This window comes from Sapajus apella, unplaced genomic scaffold (genome assembly GCF_009761245.1).
Source record: "Sapajus apella isolate SASKATOON/1434 unplaced genomic scaffold, GSC_monkey_1.0 scaffold18, whole genome shotgun sequence".
Classification (NCBI taxonomy): domain Eukaryota; kingdom Metazoa; phylum Chordata; class Mammalia; order Primates; family Cebidae; genus Sapajus; species Sapajus apella.
The window spans coordinates 1,258,941-1,276,926 of NW_022436958.1; the positions used below are offsets into that span (position 1 = coordinate 1,258,941).

Below are 17,986 nucleotides of genomic sequence, written 5' to 3' on the forward strand. Positions count from 1 at the left end.
TATGTTTTTGAAGGTTTCAGACAACTTTTTCAATGCCCCCTTTTTATCTGTTATGTCCTGTGGCAAAAGTTTGTTAAGAGATAGGAAAAATATTTGTGAGGACTTTTTACAAAATTTTGTGTGGCTTCAATACATGACTCCAAGCTATTGCAATTATTAATATAGCAAACCAAAAATCACGTGATTATATACTTTTATGGTATGCATTCCTATGCCACATTCTTACCTTTCACACCATTTAGGATTCTTCAGCTACCTGCAGAGTGTCATGCTGAGGTCTGCAGAGTGAGGTGCAGAGAGGAAGAGGCTGGTGGTTCAAAGGCCAGAAAAAGTTACTAAACATCATGTCATTGCAAGGCCAGAGGTTATTCTCTCATAAAATAGAGATGATAATACCTGTTTTTTCCTTTGCAGGGTCAGTGTGAATCTTTAATGGAGTTCTTGATGCAGAGTATGTTTAGCCCTTCAGAAATATGGCACAAAGTCACAAGATCGGAAAGTGGAAAAAAAATAATCTTTCACTATTTTGCTGCAGGACAGGATTGCATTCAATCTGTTCCTTAAATATTGCTGGAGTGGAGTATTTCTGACTTTTAAGAAAACAATTGCCACAGTAATAATAATAACCCTTCAGTGGGCTCTCAGTGCACACTGTCAGGGACTCATCTATACACTTTCCATCCATGCTTCTATAACATCCTTCACTCGTAAGGGTTATTGATGACTGTCCTCCTTATTTTGTGGATGAGGAACCTCAGGCTCCAAGGTCATGACCTGCCAGGGTTCACAGGCATGATGTAAACAGAATGGGTTGTGGTAAACAGAATGGGTTGTAGCATCAGGACTGTTCCGTGACCCAGCTTTGACACTTGTTTGCTGAGATGGCCTTGGAATACTGATTTAACATCCTTTAGGGATCAATCTCTTTTGCATCTAAAAATAGGAATAATTGCTCATTGTGATGATTAAGTGAAATTATCTGATATAAATTGCCTTGTACAAGATACTGAGAGAAACTACCTAGGGCTATAAAGTATTTACATTATCAGGGACATGAAAAAATGCTTGTGTTGATATTGAGTTACAACCCTAGTCTCTCTTCCTTCAGTGGGAGATCATTGAGGTCACTTGCAAAGAAATGACTACCTTTGTGACTTCAGCTTGTTGCTTGATGCACCATGGCTCAGTTTTCTCATCTCTAAATGGGGCTTGATATGAATAACTACTTTGTAGGGCTGTGGTGAGCATCAAATGAAGTGTTTAGGTCAGTGTCTTGTATATAGCAATGTATGGTAAAAACATTATGGAAGGTAAAGTGGAATGCAGAATATTACAGTCAGACATTAGCCCGTTGGCTGGCCATCTTTATTGAGCCGTCTTCTCTCCACAGTTGCCATGAGATGGCGCTATGAAGATGTGTATAATCACAGTTTCTTTTTCTCCCACGCATTGCTGTTTCTTCAGGCTGAAAGCAAATTGGAATTATTTTTACTTTATATTATTTTTTAAATGTTGTGCCTTTTACATGTTCAAGGGCTTCAACGATAAGAATACATGTAAGGGAAAATGAAATGCATATGAATATGAGGCACATTTTTTATAGCTTCAATGGCCTTTCAATGATTAGAAAACTGAGGCTAAAAGGAGAAACTGTTTTGCATTTCTCTTAATATTCATCAGTTTAGAGCTAACTTAACAAACACATTTTGGATGCTAAGATATATAGTAAATAAGAAGATTTGGAAACTCAACGACCTTCATGGTATAAATTATACATGCCGTCATGGGTAGCACATGTCTCCCACATAACGCCTTTTTTGAATCATAGTTATAACATTGTTTTTTCATTTGTGTTGTACAAACAGAAGAGTGGAATCTCTAATTGCTTCTTGTTCTCTCATTTTGTTTATGGCGAACTCTTGTGTGGCTTCTCAAGTTACACATACAAAAATGACTCCCAATATTTTCTAAAGAATAATGGAAATTCCAGGCATTTCAGGAGGAGAAGCAATGTGGTTCAGTGAAGTAGGACACACCTCTGTTCAAATTCCTTTCTGGGCCGGGTGTGGTGGCTCACATCTGTAATCCCAGCAAATGCGGAAGCCAAGGCAGGTGGATCACCTAAGGCCAGGCCTGCCAAAATGGTGAAACCCCGTCTCTACTAAAAATACAAAAATTAGCCATGCATGGTGGCGGGGAACTGTAGTCCCTACTACTCGGCAGGATGAGGCAAGAGAATTGCTTCAAACTGGGAGGAGGAGGTTGCAGTGAGCTGAGATTGCGCCACTGCATTCTAGCTTGGGCGATAGAGTAAGGCTGTCTCAAAAAAAAAAAAAAATTATATTCTGCACTTTCCATCAGCTCAGCAGAGTCTCATTTTACTTACATGTGTAAAGCGTGAAGCACATATTTATATTTTTAGGGGTAAGAGTCCAAAATTGAGATTCTTTTAATCATTCTGTAAGATCTGTATTCCAGATTGTTTTCGTCAAGATCAGTTTTTGGTCTCCTGTTGGCACTATGCCTTGTTAGTGATAGCTAGGAGATTATGGGGACCACGGGAGCCCAGTAGGTTCTCCAAGCCACTCTGTCCAGTCTTCTGCTGTTGGGTCCTGGCTTGGCTAATCGCAAAAGAACCTTAAAGGAATTAGGTCACTTTGCAGAGTCAGTACACAGCTCTAGACTGGTGAGGAAGCCTGAGAGGAAAACAAGGCTCATAGCAAGCTGTACTAAGATCATATTACTGTGGCTTTCTTTGCAATTAAAAGTCAAAGATTGATGAAAAATTCAAATTTTTTTTTTTTTTTTTTTTGGAGACAGAGTCTCTCACTGTCACTCACGCTGAAGTACAGTGGCATGATCTTGGCTCACTGCAACCTCCAGCTCCCGTGTTCAAGTGATTCTCTTGCCTCAGCTTCCTTAGTAGCTGGGATTACAGGTGCACACCACCACGCCAAGCTAATTTTTGTATTTTTAGTAGAGATGGGGTTTCACCATATTGGTCAGGCTGATCTTGAATTCCTGACCTTGTGATCTGCCCGCCTTGGCCTCCCAAAGTGCTGGGATTATAGGCGTGAGCCACCATGCCCACCCAAAATAAACCGTATTTCTGTATAACTCTTCGGCCAATCATTCTGGCTCATGTGCTGTCTCATTGGAACTCATAATCCTTTCAATCTCTTTTTAGCTTCCTACCTACAACCATTTGGATTTGAGCAGATATGCTTTTCACCCTCCTTTTCTTTAGTTTACATTGTAGCGATCTGAATGTGTTTTTTACATATGCTGAATGGCCATTAATGAGAATGGACAAAGTCATCTTGTATACCCTGGTGATTTTATGTCATAAAAAAACGTAGCCTCTGTATAGAACGGGTCCCGCTAGCTATTACTTTATTAACTTTGGAAATAATACCTTGGGAACATCCACTGCCAAACATAGTCATCATCTTTATCAAAAGCTCCCTAACATGGCACTGACTTAGAACTATCATTATATATAGAAGGCCACTTATTTGCTTTCCCAGGGGTATATGTTTAAACTGGTTTGCTTTATAGGATTCACCAGGAAGCTATATTCTTTTATGAGGGCAATATTTAGGATTTTTTCAACTGCCTCAATGGCATATGTAATTGGCAATGATGTCTTCTGAAAAATGTTCAGACTAAAGCCTTTGTATCAAGTCTGTGTTATGCAGTATTAACCACCCATTTGTGTGGTGTGGTGTGTGTGTGTCTGGAGAATATAATAGTCTGGCTCCAGTCCACTGTTCCATAGAAGTTGGAGTGAAAGTCAACTGAGACAAAAGACTTAGGCAGACTTTAAAATATCATGATATAATTTCCAGTCCATTCTTTGTTGTGTTGCTTCTTAAAGCATGTGAACTTACCATTATAGGTGTGAAATATCTGTAATCTAGAGTGTGTGTGTGTGTGTGTGTGTGTGTGTGTGTGTGTGTATAAATGTATCATCTAATGGGCCATGGTTCATATCATAGACAGATGCCAGCTTACCTGGGAGCATCAGGGCAGGAGCTGAGATTCCAGGGCTTTTAGCTGGAATGGGGAACTCCTTCTTTCATGAACCCTCACCTGAAACTTATACACTAATCAGAGCAGGCACTGATGGGTAAACACATGTGTCTGTGGCTGCAGTCTGTCACCTAACATGCTCTGGGGTCTCTGAGGTTTCTCTGCAGCTCTGCAGTAGCTGTGGCTCTGACTGTGGCACTGTCTCCTCTCCTGGAGAGGGGTTGGGGGGTGGGAGGGTGCAGAGTATGCTCCGATAGTGATGTGTGCGTCTGTGGATCTTCACATGTTCAGGTGGGCTCCAGGGGCCCATATGTGCAAACAGCCTGGGCTGCTGTTCATTGGGGTCCTGGAAAAGGACTCTTGGTCAGAATATTCAGGTTTTGTAATAGTATACTAACTTAAAAATATTTTTACTTGAGGAGGGGGTCACCTTGTTCAGCTTCACACAAATATATAAGCTAGTAATGGCCTTAGAATAAACTATAATTTGGTAGCCATGTTGCTTAATTTTTAGCAAAAGCTCAGTTGTAACAAATCAGATTATTAGACATTTGCTCTAAGGAAATGTGGCCAATTCAGTTCTCTAGGCCAGAGGTTTTAGCATTGTATCTAGTAATGCCACAGAAGTTCCATGGAGTCATCTAACAGGTCACTCTTGGAGAAAAAAAAAAAAACATTCAAACAACTGAGCTTTACCATCTTTCAGCTGGAGCACTTCACTTTTGCTCTTCTCAACATTGGTATGCAATGCAGAAATTTGAAGAAAAGTTTTGGTTGCTTCTTACTCTTCCTCTCTGGATCAAGGCAGACTGTCAGAGAGCTGTATAATACAACTTCATTGCTTGATTCCTTGTAGAATCATTTTTACTGATTTGCACTTTGCCACTGTACCCTTGGAATGTTCCAGGAGTGCCACAAGACTCCACCACAGACAACTTGCTGTTTTATTTGATGAAGTAATGTGTTCAGCACAAGGCCCAGCACACCACCTGTATTTATGAGGACTCCTGGTATAAATCCCAACAGTGCTTGGGAGCAGGGCAATCATTTCTTGGGTGGAAACAAAGCAAAAACTGTGGGCAGGTGGTGTAATTTAATCCCATGCACATAAAGACCATAGACTGTAATAGCTAGTTCTTTTCTTTGGCCACTGGGAAACTCATAGTCAGATTTGCTGCCCACCTGTAGTAATTGTGTTGGTATATATTTAGGGGTGACAACTTCTACCCTTGAGATTTTTTTTACTCTTCAATTCTTTTACTCTCCTGTACCTTTCTCTTTTTATTTTTTATAATACATGTATTGTGGTAAGTTATCTTATATCTCCTTCACTCCAGCACAATTTTCTTATTATCTTTTGGAAAACTGTACCTGGATATCTGGTAGCCTCATCAGACTTAATCTTTTCTATTCTAAAGTAAAGCACGTTTTCAAATGTGCCCCCTTCCTGTTTCCTATTCTTGGTAAAGGGATCTCATTGGTTCAGGCATCTAAGTTTGTAGTCTTTCTATCCCTTTTTCATCTTCTTCCTCTTATATAGCACATCCAGTTGTTAACTAAATCCTTTAAACCCAGAAGCAATTTGCATGACTTCTCAATTCTCTCCTGATCCTTGATCTTTTCATTCACCAATACTTGCTTGGACTACTATTTCACTAATATTCTAACTGGCCTCAATTTGTCTACCATTGTCTACTAGTAATCCATTATGCACATGGATCCTAGTTATTTAAAAGTCATTTGCTCTTCTGTGATTCTTATTGTTACTATTTACAGTATGAAGACCAAATCCCTCCTATGCCATTCACAGGTCTTTACAATTTGGCCCCCAACCTATGTTTTACATCTCATCTTAGTCCATTCCTCCCTCCCCTCTGTGTCCTTCACAGCAACCACCAGCCTAATCACCAGTCCCCAAACACAAAACGCGTTTCAACGCCTTGTTGTTTTCTCTGCCTGAGATGACCTTCCTGACTCCTTCAAGTCCTTATGTTTCCCTAGGCTCTTCTCAAATATCATGTTGTGTGAAGTTCTCCTTTCTTTTTCGTTCAGCACAGAGAAACTAATTGCCTTGTCTTCAATCTTTACATCCCGCTTTCTTAATACTACTGTTAGAGCATCCCTTGCCCTGCTTTGGATTTTGTTGTGTATGTGTATCTCTTTCTCCAAATCATGAACTCCTCAAGGAATTTGCCTGAGTAGAAGGGAGGGAATATACAAGGTATCTGCCAACCCAGCTTTTAAGAATAAAATAAACTGACTGAGGGATGGTGGAGTCCATAGAATTGATGATGCCTTCAATGGGTGAAGATTGAAAGCTTGGCTAATTAACTGCTGATCTTCAAATGTTAATATTATAAAGACTATCTTCATGGCAATAGAAAATTTGCAATACCATCATAATACATGTTCTATCAGTCAAAGTGAGTTTTTATCATTTCTGTATAGAAGAAACTTCCCTGATTTTTCTGTGTAGAAGAAACTTACCTGATTTTATTTCAGAGAAATAAAAGGTGTACATTTAACATTTAACATCACTTATATTTACTCCTTTCTTTTAATAATAAAGAAAGCTTAAAGCTTATTTTAAAGCTTATTCTCTTAGCAAAAGCATAAATATGAATTAACCACCTCAGGCTTTTGTTTCTTTTCTTTTTAGAGTTACTGTGGGAATCAAGTAACTACTTTGGATCATGTAGAGAATTCATGTTATTATTATTACTTTACATTGAACTTTTTAACCAAAAGCATAAAATAAAAATTGTGGAAATAAGTAGTTTTATCACCCAGTGGTAGATTTCATTCATAAATACACTTCACTACAAAAAATAACACAAAACATGGTAAGAACAGAATGTGAATTTGCTTTTTGTAGCTTTTCCCGCAGGGTTGATACTATATGTACTATCTTCATGGTAATAGAAAATTTGTAATACCAGCACGATAAAGGTTCTAGCAGTCAAAGTGAGTTTTTATCATTTCTGTACAGAAGAAACTTACCTGATTTTTCTTTTTCTCTTTTAGGAATAGGCAAGTCAAGAGGCTGAAAAATCTGAAGCATGTTTCCAAAGAGCAACCTGACAGTGACTTGCTGGGTGTGGAGGAGCATGAGGAAGCTTTTTCTATTGCTTTCTCTCTTACTGTCTCATGCAGCTCATCTGGAAGGCAAAAAGGATAATCAGTTCATCTGGAAACCAGGTAGGAATGTCCTGGCTGTTCCTTTGTCCCATTTTCATTAACAACAATCATATTCTTTCCATCTTTCTTATTATTTATAAAGTAGTGGGAAATAGGAGGAAAAATAGACTCTTTTAAAATTATGCAGCTTATATTTGATTTTTACCCTTCCATAATTTTCTTCTCCATCCGTGATGCTTGTTATCCTTCTGAATTTTCATGTTGTTGTCAATTAAAGTTATGATTTCCATAGTTACAACTACTTCTCCTTTGTCAAATATTTTACCAGTGTGCCGCACATTTGTAGCAAAAATGACATCTAAATTAGCTGATATTCTCAGCTAAGAACACTTTGGCCCAGTTCTGCATGTCTCTTTCAGGGTTTAAACTAGTTAGCTATTTATTATTAAATACTTTCCAGAATAGATCTTCGATGTCTAGGTTTGAGAGCATGAAAAATTATCCTAACAGCTTTGCTCATTAGTTGTGACTGTAAAGTCATGTTAATGTATTTTGAGATTCTTAGTTACCTCATGCATCATACTTGTATATGAATAATTCGAGTTGAGGTTTGGAGGCTGGTATATAACTTATGTTCATCTCTAAATATTTCTTTAATTTGGCTGTGAAAAAGATCTGTTAAATTTAATTTCAAGGCCTAAAATTTATTAACTTAAATTATGAACCCTAAACATCCTAGTGCTTTGTATTACTGATGCATTTCCTTGCACTGGATTTTAATTTTCTTAAAGTTTCACAATCAGATCATTTAAAATATTTATTGCATTGTCAAAAATCCATTCTTTCAAATATAGATAACTTATATACTTAATATCTTGGAATTGGAAAATGTGATGTTATAGGAGATCTATGGTCCTCAAAGAGTTTTCATTTTGCTCTCATCATCTGTAAATTAAATAGACTTCAAATGTATTGTGTCACCGTGGAAATCTGTATAAAAGTGATATTTGTAATATTTAAATAATTTTACAAAATGAAAGTTAATTATGCTTCAAAGTATATTAAGTAAAAAAAAAAAATCCTACCACCAGTAGAGATACAGTCTGGAAGAAATTTAATTGCATTCAAGCCCCTATAAATTAATTTAATTGTGGGCTACAATGCTTCATTACTGATTTGCATTTTTTCCCCTCATAGTAGTTTTAAGAAGCTTTGGAAATAGTCCTGAAAGTCAGTATTTCCTTTCTGGGAATGGGGTTATTTTGTTTTAATCACAAAAGACAAACATTTTATCAAATCAAAAGATGCACGTTTTTATGACTACTGTCAAAAGTTTTCAAAAAAAATATGACTAAAATGGAAAGTAGCAAATTTGAAACACGAATGAGATGTGTTAAGAAAATGGGCTAATTTTGAAGCCAACTTTTAAATAGGCATGTTTTTCTAAAAGTAGGTTATTGGAACAAGATGGTAAAAACAAACTCTACAGTGGATGAATTTTTTGGTAACTGTCAAACTTAAGTTTCAGAAGCGAGGATCCTTTTCATCATACATAACACATTATTTAAAATGAACACTTGAGTCACTACTGTCATTTCCCCTCGTATTCATTACTTGTTTTCCTCCTTACAGTGCCTTCAAAAAGGTAATAATATAATTTTCTTCCCATTTGGTTTTGCTTTTAAAGCAAATTACTTGTATATGACTGACATTTTAAAAGTGAAAGAAATTTAAAAGGTACAGAATTCAAACAAAACCTCAGATGTATCCCACTTTCCAATCTCTTTTTGTATCCTTCAGAAAATGTCCTTGTACATGTGAGTACACATTTATGCATATTTATGTGTATAAATCACACACAAGATACACATAAAATTATATTTATTGTTATTAATTAAGTTTTGTTAGGAAAGAAGCAGCACTTGCAAAGGTGGCAGTTGAGAAGAGTTTAATAGAATAACTATTTACAGAAGTAGGCAAATGTGAGCAGTGTGTAAGGATAGCAACAAGGGGTTGTGCAGAGACGCTGAACTATATTAGTTGGGAGTCTCTACAACTTCTGGGTCTGTGGGGCCAGGGGAAAGACTGGTTCCAAGAATCTGGAGAGAAAAGTTTATAGAGCAGGTACCTGACAAATGTCATGGCTTTTAAAAGGATACAACCAACCTGCAGCAAAATAGGAAGGCGGCCAGGTGAATGAAGGGCCCCACCTCACTTTCCTCCAGTTTTCAGATCTGCCAGTCCTCCTCTCATTGGAGGAATTCAACCAAAAGCCACAAGGCAGAGGATCCCATAGATGTATCCATTCAGGTAAACCTCTTAAGCAGGAAGCAGGATGGAGAATGGTGCATCTGAGAATATTTAATTCATCCATATATGCATCTGTATATATGTTTACACACATGTCATGTAAGTGGAATTAGACTCTTCACTGCTTTTTGCAGTTATCTTGATCATATAATGATATATTGAAGAATATTTCATATTAGTGCACATAGGCCAACCTCATCTTTTAATGATTACATAGTATTCTTTAGTACTTTTATTCAGTAAATGTAATTAGTTTCCTGTGGCTTTGTCTTCTTTTCCTCTATTGCTTAGCATTTCAGTGGTTTCTAGTTTTTTGCTATTATAAATAATGCTGACGTGAATGCAGTATTATTTTAAAGGTAAGCAATAAATTGATTTGAGGAGTCATATCCCTGGAAAAATTCTAGTTTATAACCTTCAAAGACATCATCAGCATCTTAGAATCTGTTACTTATTTATGGATGAGTTTAGTATATTTCATTTTGATTTTTAACACTGTATTGCAGTTGAAATTAGCTGTATTTTTAGATTATGTTATCAAATCCAAGAACTCAGGTCCAATGTAATTTGGAATTTGAACAGATTTCCATGGAGACCCAGATAACTATGTTTTAGAAACCTAGAAACCATCCTCTGGGTTTTGATTGCTGTGTCAACCACTTAACTCTTTTTCTGGTATTTATTGTTCCCCACCCCCACACCTGAAATCAGTAGGTCAGATGTTAGTCAACCTCATCCAAATTACAGGCATTTCTTAGTGAGTCCTGGCTTTGGAGAAACAATGGACTGATGAATAATAAGCAAATATATTATGTTTCTCAGGATTTCTGTACTAAGGGAGAATCTGATGAGTTGTAGGCTGGGAGGTCATTGATCTGGCAAGGCTGTTGAATGCCTGTCATCATTGTGGTGAGATTCTATAATCTGTATTAGTGTCAGGCAATCTGTTAGCTATGTCAAGAAAAAAGGATCACATGTGCAAGAGTATCAGATAAGGGACAGCGTTGTTTGCTGTTTTAAGTTTCAGTATAAAACTATTCATGCCTACCTGCTTTGTAGAGATGAACAGATTATGGCTTCTGATCTCACAGTAAATTCTCCTCTCTTAAAAAATTTCTCAGTTTTGATTCTAAGAGATTCACTTATTTATAGTAATACTTACTGAGCCCTTACTGTGCGTCACGTACTGTTACAAGTACATGAGATAAATTGATTGAAAATAAAATAGGCAAATCCTTAGTCCTCATAAAGAGGGTAATAAACCTGATCAGTAGTTAAATAGAGTATGTTAGATGAGGACGAGTGCTAAGAAGGGAAGATGAGGCCAGGAGGAGGGATATGCAGTGGGAGGGGGAGATTAAAAGCTTAAGGAGGTTGTCCATGAGCTGCCTTGAGGAAGTGAATTCCCAAGACCTGAGGGAAGTGAGGAAGCCAACCATGGGGATATCAAGGTGAAGAAGAACATTCCAGATGGCAGGGACAAGGACAAAGGACCTGAGGCAGGGGTGTAGGGGGTGTGCTTGAGGACAAGTGGGGAGGCCAGCATGCAGAAGCAGAGTGAACATGGAGAGGGTGATGGGAGCTCAGGTCAGATGGGTAACGGGGTCCACATAGGGTATATCCTCATAAGTCAGAATAAGATTTTGTCTTTTACTCTATGTGAGATAAAAGACATTGGAGGGTTTTGAGAGGGTGGTGACATGAGTTGTCTTTCTTTTAAATAAAATTTGAAGAGGATCCTTCTGCGTGGCTGGCTGAGGAGAGCAGGGCGAGGAGACAAGGTAGGAGGCTACTGTGGAATTAAAGGGGAGAGCCATGATGATAGTTTGAACCAAGGCCATGGTGGAGGTGCGGAGAAGGAGTTAAATCTTGGCTATATTATATTTAAGGCCACAATTGCCAGCCAAGGGTGATTTTGCCCTGCTGGGCACATTTGGCAATGTCCATAGACATTTCTGGTTGTCACAAGTGGGGGGTGCTACTGACCTGTGTTGAGTAGAAGCCAGGGATGCTGATAAACATCCCAAAATGCACAGAGCAATCTCCTACAAGAAAGAATTATTTGGCCGCAAAATCTCAACAGTGCCCAGGTTGAGAAACCCTGATGTTAGATAAAGCCATCGGGATTTATTGATGTGGGATGAGTGATACTGACTTTGCCCTGAGCAACTGGAAGAGTGGAGTTGCTGTAATTTAATACAGGCTTAGAAGGAGCTGGTATAGAAGGAATATTAAGCACTCCGTATTGGGCATACTAAACTTTTGATTCTGTTAGAAATTCATGTGGAGGTGTTGATCAGGAAGTGATGGGGTCTGAATTCAGGAGAGAGGTTTCTCCTGGAAATATAAATTTGAGAGCTACTACCAAAGAGGTAGAGTTTAAATATGTAGTCTTAGAAATAAAGAGATGGGCTTGAGATTTGTTATCTGGCATACATAGAGGATGAAATTCTAATGTACTTCCTTTTAATACTGAAATGACGTTACAGAAAATTGTTGTGGCAAAATACACACAACATAAACTTTACCATTTTAACTGCTTCAAAGTATACAGTTCAGTGATATTTAATACATCACAGTGTGGTGGAACCATCACCCCTATCTAATTTCAGAACATTTTCATCACCCCAAATTATATTTTGCAAGTGAGCATATAAAAACTGTGGAAAACAAATTATGTTTTGGATAATAAGTTCTGAAATATGAAATAGAAGAAAACTTCATATTTGTTTTGTGTGTGTGTGTGTGTGTGTGAGAGAGAGAGAGAGAGAGAGGCTTTTAAAATAGTTTTAAGTCATCCTAAGAGATTACTGTTGATATGATCTGGATGTTTGTTCCATCTAAGTCTCATGTTACAATGTAATCCGCAATGATGGAGGTGGGGCCAGGGGGCAGATGTTTGGATCATGAGAGCAGATCCCTCAAGAATGGCTTGGTGCCATCCTGGCAGTGGTGAGTGAGTTCTTGCTCTGCTAGTTCATGAGAGATCTGATTGTTGGAAAGAGTATGGCACTTACCCCCCATCTTGCTCCCCCTCGCCATGTGACACACTGGCTGTCTTTGTCTTCCTCCCCTATTGTAAGCTTTCTGAGGAGTCACAAGAAGCAGATGTGAGCACTGTGCTTCCTGTACAGTCTGTAGAACCATGAGCCAAATTAAACATTTTCTTTGTAAATTACCTAGCCTGCGGTATTCCTTTATAGAAATGAAAACAGACTATTACAGGTATAATACTAATACAGACTAATACTAATACAAGTAAACGAATTTCAAATCCTGATTATCTAAGGGGAAAATGTTGTTAAACCTCTCTGAGCCATATTTATCCATCTGAAGAGATATTGGTAATAAACACTTCACAGGTCTCTTTGAGACTTAAGTAAGACACTATGTTGAAATATCTATCATTATTATGTAATAATTTCATGTTTAAAATGTTTACTTATGCTTTTATGTTATACCATTTCTGTATACTACTCTTTCTTAGACATACAAAAAAGGGATTAATTGACAGCTACATGTACTTTATTAATAAATGGTCAAAATTATTTCACTGACTTTTTTACGTCTAAAACTTTCTTTCTATATGGCAAACTCTAGGAAAGTTTTAATTTCAGTAGCTCATGCTCAATGAATAAAAAGGGTGAAGATAATGACCTGTGTTCTAAGAACTAAGTAGATAAATTGGAATTAATATTTTTAAAAAAGAGATTATTAAAATTACATTGCATGAGGAATGAAGTATCTTACATATATTAATATTTAATTATAGCTTAAATAATAGTGCTTTCAGTATTTAAAGTACTTTAAGTAAAAATATTGCGTTATATATATTACCTATTTTTATATATTAAAGGTTAGGAATTTTAGAGAAAATAAAATGTTCTTAGGAGAGCTATTTTTTAAAATATATGTTAGAAGTTCATGAAATATTTTTTTCTGGGAATTTTACTTACATTGACATCATTTTAATTACTTCCATGGATATTGGTTTATCTAAGAGGCGTGTGTGTAATTTTGCTGGTTTTATTCACTAATATAGTCCAAGTATCAAGAATATAAATAACTGTTGCATACAATATCCTCAGCACATTAAATAAAATAAGGGGCACTGTCCTTTGGGGTGTGTGTGTGTGTGTGTGTGTGTGTGTGTGTGTGTATTTAGGGGAGTAGAGAAGAGATGAAAGTGAAAAAATGATCCTTGTTTTTCTAGAGCTTATAATATATTTTGAGGAGAGGATATAAAATGACTGCAAATTAAAGTCAAACTTATAAATCAGTAAATGTGAAAATAAACAGTCCATATTTCCATGTTACTGTATTCCAGGGCCATTTCTGATTATCTCTGGAAAAGACATTGAACTCAATCTTTAAAAAACAGGCTCACAATAGTTAAAAATTTAAATATTCCTCTAATTCTTGCAATGAGATATTATAGTTATATTTCACCTTCCAGTTCAATGCCATAAAGACAGCCAGTTTCAACTCTTTTTGCTGTTTATTCTGATATTCACCTTTATATTTCTAGGTAATATGTTTATGATTGATATTTCTTAGTTGATAGATAGTTCCTATTGACTCTGTTATGTTACTTAAGGCTTTATATCTTCTAGATCTCCTTTCCTGTCTCTCACAGTTTTTCAAAACAGTTCTATCAAAATATTTACATCAACAAACAGTGCTCATACTCTATGTAGTGTCCCTTGCTGAGCCAAGCAGTGTGCTGTGCACCTGCATCCTTTCTTGCTCAGGTTTCTCTTTTACATAGAAATGAAAAATTGCCTCCTTTTTTGTTTTGCTTGGTATTCTTTGCACCCATTGAAGCTTTTCCCCAAAGCTCCATTTGATATATCACATGCCCATTATTAATTTGTTCAAAGACTCAAGCGCAGTTCCAAGTGCTCTATTACATTTTTCCTTTGGGAGATTTTCCCACAGTCCTGTCCCCGGGCACAGCCTGCACAGTCATCATCTGCGGTACATCCTTTTGCTCTCACTTATCTTGAATCCCTTGTTTCCTGTTCTGTTTCTCTTTGCCTTTTTCGCCATGTTTTCCAGAACTGCTAAAAGCATCCTCTAGTACTGATAAAATAGGGTGTCCTGGAAATACTTTTTCAAATCCTTTTATGTCCAAAAGGGTCTTTGTGGCTGTCATATACTTGACTGATAGCTTGGGTGTGACATTCAAGGTTAAAAAGCATTTTTTTTCCTTCAGAATTTTGGAAGTCTTACTCCATTGTATTATAGCCCCCAATGTCATTACTGAGAAGTTTGATGCCATTCTGATATCGCCGTTTTGCACATTGCTACCTGTTTGCTTGTTATCCTTTCTCTGGAATTTTTTTATCCATGAGGTCTGAAATTTCATTATTATATGCTTTGAGGTAAACATTTTTTTCTTTATTGTGCTGTGCTAGCTGTTTGTAGGATATTTTGATGAGTGTGCTCATTCATGTCCAGGTCCTACACTTTTTTTTTTTTTTTTTTTAAGATGGGGTTCCACTCTGTTGCCCAGGCTGGAGATGGAGTCTTGCTCTGTCATCCAGGCTGGAGTGCAATGGTGTGGTCTTGGCTCACTGTAACCTCAACCTCCTGGGTTCAAGCAATTCACCCACCTCAGCCTCCCTAGTAGCTGAGATTACAGGTGCTCTCCCACATGCCGGGCTAATTTTTTTGTATATTTATAGAGACAGGGTTTCACCATGTTGGCCAGGCTGGTCTCAAACTCCTGACCTCAGGTGATCCATCAGCCTTGGCCTCCCAAAGTGCTGTGATTATAGGCATGAGCCACTGTGCACTGCCCTGTCCTACACTTCTGAGATTTATTTTTTATGTGATTTCCTCTTCTCTGTTGCTGTTCTTTCTGAAACTTGTTAGACAAAGATTTGGCCTCTCTTACTGATTTTCCATTTTGAGATAGTTTTTAAAATTTGTCTTTTGTTTGTAGGTTTATTTTAATTTCTAAAATTTTTTTCTACTTCATCTTTTAATTATTATTTTGAATATTTTTTCATTTCTATAATACTTTTTAATTTGTAAGGTATTTTACTTGTTCTATGATTTTTTTAAGAAAAATGCATTGTGTTTCATGGATGTAGTGACTTTTCATTCAGTGGATATTAAAGATAGTTTAATCTTTTTCCTTTCATTCTCTGCACTATTTATGCATCCTCTAACTCATTTTTCCTGTTTCGTTTATTTATGTGTTTGATCCTGGCCTCTGACATAGTGAACTAATTCTAGTATCTATGAATTATTGGGTCTCTCTTTAGTCATTCATATTACTAAAAGTGAGACACTAAAACTGATTCAACATTTTGTGTACCTGGCTCAACTGTTGAGCTCCACTCTCAAAATATTTTTATGTGAAGAGCTGGCTTTTTTATTGGAGTATGGGTCCCTCAAAAATCTATGTTCATCAATATCCAAAGTTTTTTCTTTGGAGCTGTATTATTTAAGGTGGAGGCTAAGCAGCTATAACAAAGACGCTCCTGAATACAGTGGCTTAAAAAAATGGAAGCCCAGATCTCTCTTATGCAAAGTCATATAGTTACTGGTCCAGACCGGAGGCTCTGCTTCATGTGTCTATACAGCTAGGCACTTTTTTTTTTCATGTTTGGGAAAGGCATCATCATTCTCTGCTCATGAAAGCTGAGTTAAAGGCATTTCTATGTTCCAGTTGATGAAAAGAGGGAAAAGCTGAAGTCCAGAACAACAGATTTCAAACAAGTGACACAGCAGGTCTGTACATGTTCCAATCCTCTATTGCTGTGTAATAGCTCACCCCAAAATAGTGATTTAAAACAATAACAGTCACTAATTTTGTTCACACATCAGTGAGTCACTAGGCCCTGCTAATCGTTCTCACTTGAGTTCTCTTGTGCCATTGCAATCAGGTGGTTCAGGGGCTGGGGTCATCTGGAGGGCTTCATCACTCACATATCTGGCACCTGGGCTGGGAGAACTCAACTAGCGGGGGTTGGAACAGCTGAAATTCTTCAAGTATCCCTTTCTCTCTTTGTGGTCTGGCCATATGGAAGCCTCAGGGCAGCCAGGATCCTTACGTAGGTGGCTGAAGACTCTCAGAGCAAGCTTCCACAGAGAAACAGGGAGGAGTTGCTTGGCTTGTTCTTAACTAACCTGAGGTCCAGGTACGGCCACTTCTTTTGCCTTCTGTTGTTTACAATTAAGTCTCTAAGGAGAGAGCTTCCAGGCCATCTCTTGATTGGAGGAATGGCAAATAATTTACAGATGTGTTTTAAAACCCCCATGATCCATCACTTCTGTTCACAAATTTCACTGGTGAGAAGGTAGTCACCTGGCCACTCCTAGCCACAAGGGAAGGTGAGTCTGTAATTGGGCTGTTATATAAGAAGGGAAAGTAGATTTAGTCATAATAAATGCATAATTTTTATTACAGAGGCTATTCAGCATTTCCTCAAAAAGGAACATTTTCAGTAGTCCAGCCTCTACTAGACTACTGAAAAAAGGGCAAGGGAATGGATCTCGGTAGAGGTGGCTCAACATTTATTTCCCCGTATTTCGCTTATATCTCTCTTTTGAATGATATATCTCAAATTGCCTTCCATGCTTATCTACTCTTCTCAAAAGTGTTGTCTTAAGAAGTTGAATTTTGCTGTTTGTTTTCCTGCAGAGATTAAGGAAGGGACAGAGGAAAGGATCTGGGGAGCTAATTAATTCCATTAATGAATTTTAAAATTATTTTTCAAGTCAAGCCACAAGCCTTGCCCCTTCTTAGAGTGTCTAGGTCCTAAGCCTTCCCAGAGTTTTGCAAGTATAAATTGCCTTTTTGTTGTTGGTATCATACTCTTCTGTAGGCTTCTAATATTCAGCTTCTTTTACATTGCTAAGCCGCCCAGAGCGCCTACATTTATCTGCTCTTCATGTTGCAGAATTCATTGCTCTATCTTCTCGACCTCTCTCTCTTTTTGACCTTTATTGAGTTATATCTTTTAATGCTTTCACTGTCATTTCAGTGGAGCATTAGCAGGGAGTGAAAATTACACCTATGTCATGTCCCCCACATTAACGGGAAGCCTTCTCATTTACTTTTTGCCACTTCTACCATAGTCTATTTATTCTGGAATATAATAGCATGTTGAACTGGGTTAATTTTACAACAATTGACCCAGTTATTCTCTTTGTGCATATGCTAGAAAATCTGTCTATAATAAGATTAAGTGGCCACCAAACTTTTTTCAGATTAAAACTTTGAAAAACCTAATTCAAATGTTAATTGGCTTCAGATGATTGGGGGTTGAATTGAGATGCTGGATTGGCAGTTGATATGGGAAATCTTCTGCCTGGTGGTGAATATTATTGGTGGAGAAATTTCTTTATGGCACCTGGAAATATCTCCGTGCACCTTTTTCTTCCATGGCAGCATTTTGATATTTTACTTGTTTGAATTCTGATTAACTGGGAAATGCAGGTTACTATATAAATACACACAAAGGTCAGAGCTCAGAACAAGTCCGACATATTA

The 17,986-nt window shown here is 37.4% G+C and overlaps 1 protein-coding gene across 2 annotated transcripts in view; it reads left to right on the forward strand.

Moving 5' to 3' along the window:
• Nucleotides 1-17,986, forward strand: part of THSD7B (thrombospondin type 1 domain containing 7B) — an 835,144-nt gene that overhangs the window by 106,133 nt on the left and 711,025 nt on the right. For both annotated transcript variants that reach the window (XM_032286329.1, XM_032286330.1), the window contains exon 2: nucleotides 7,057-7,230. In XM_032286329.1, the coding sequence (XP_032142220.1) occupies nucleotides 7,092-7,230 (139 nt within the window). In that variant the 5' untranslated portion in view covers nucleotides 7,057-7,091. The remainder of the gene's footprint in view (nucleotides 1-7,056; nucleotides 7,231-17,986) is intronic.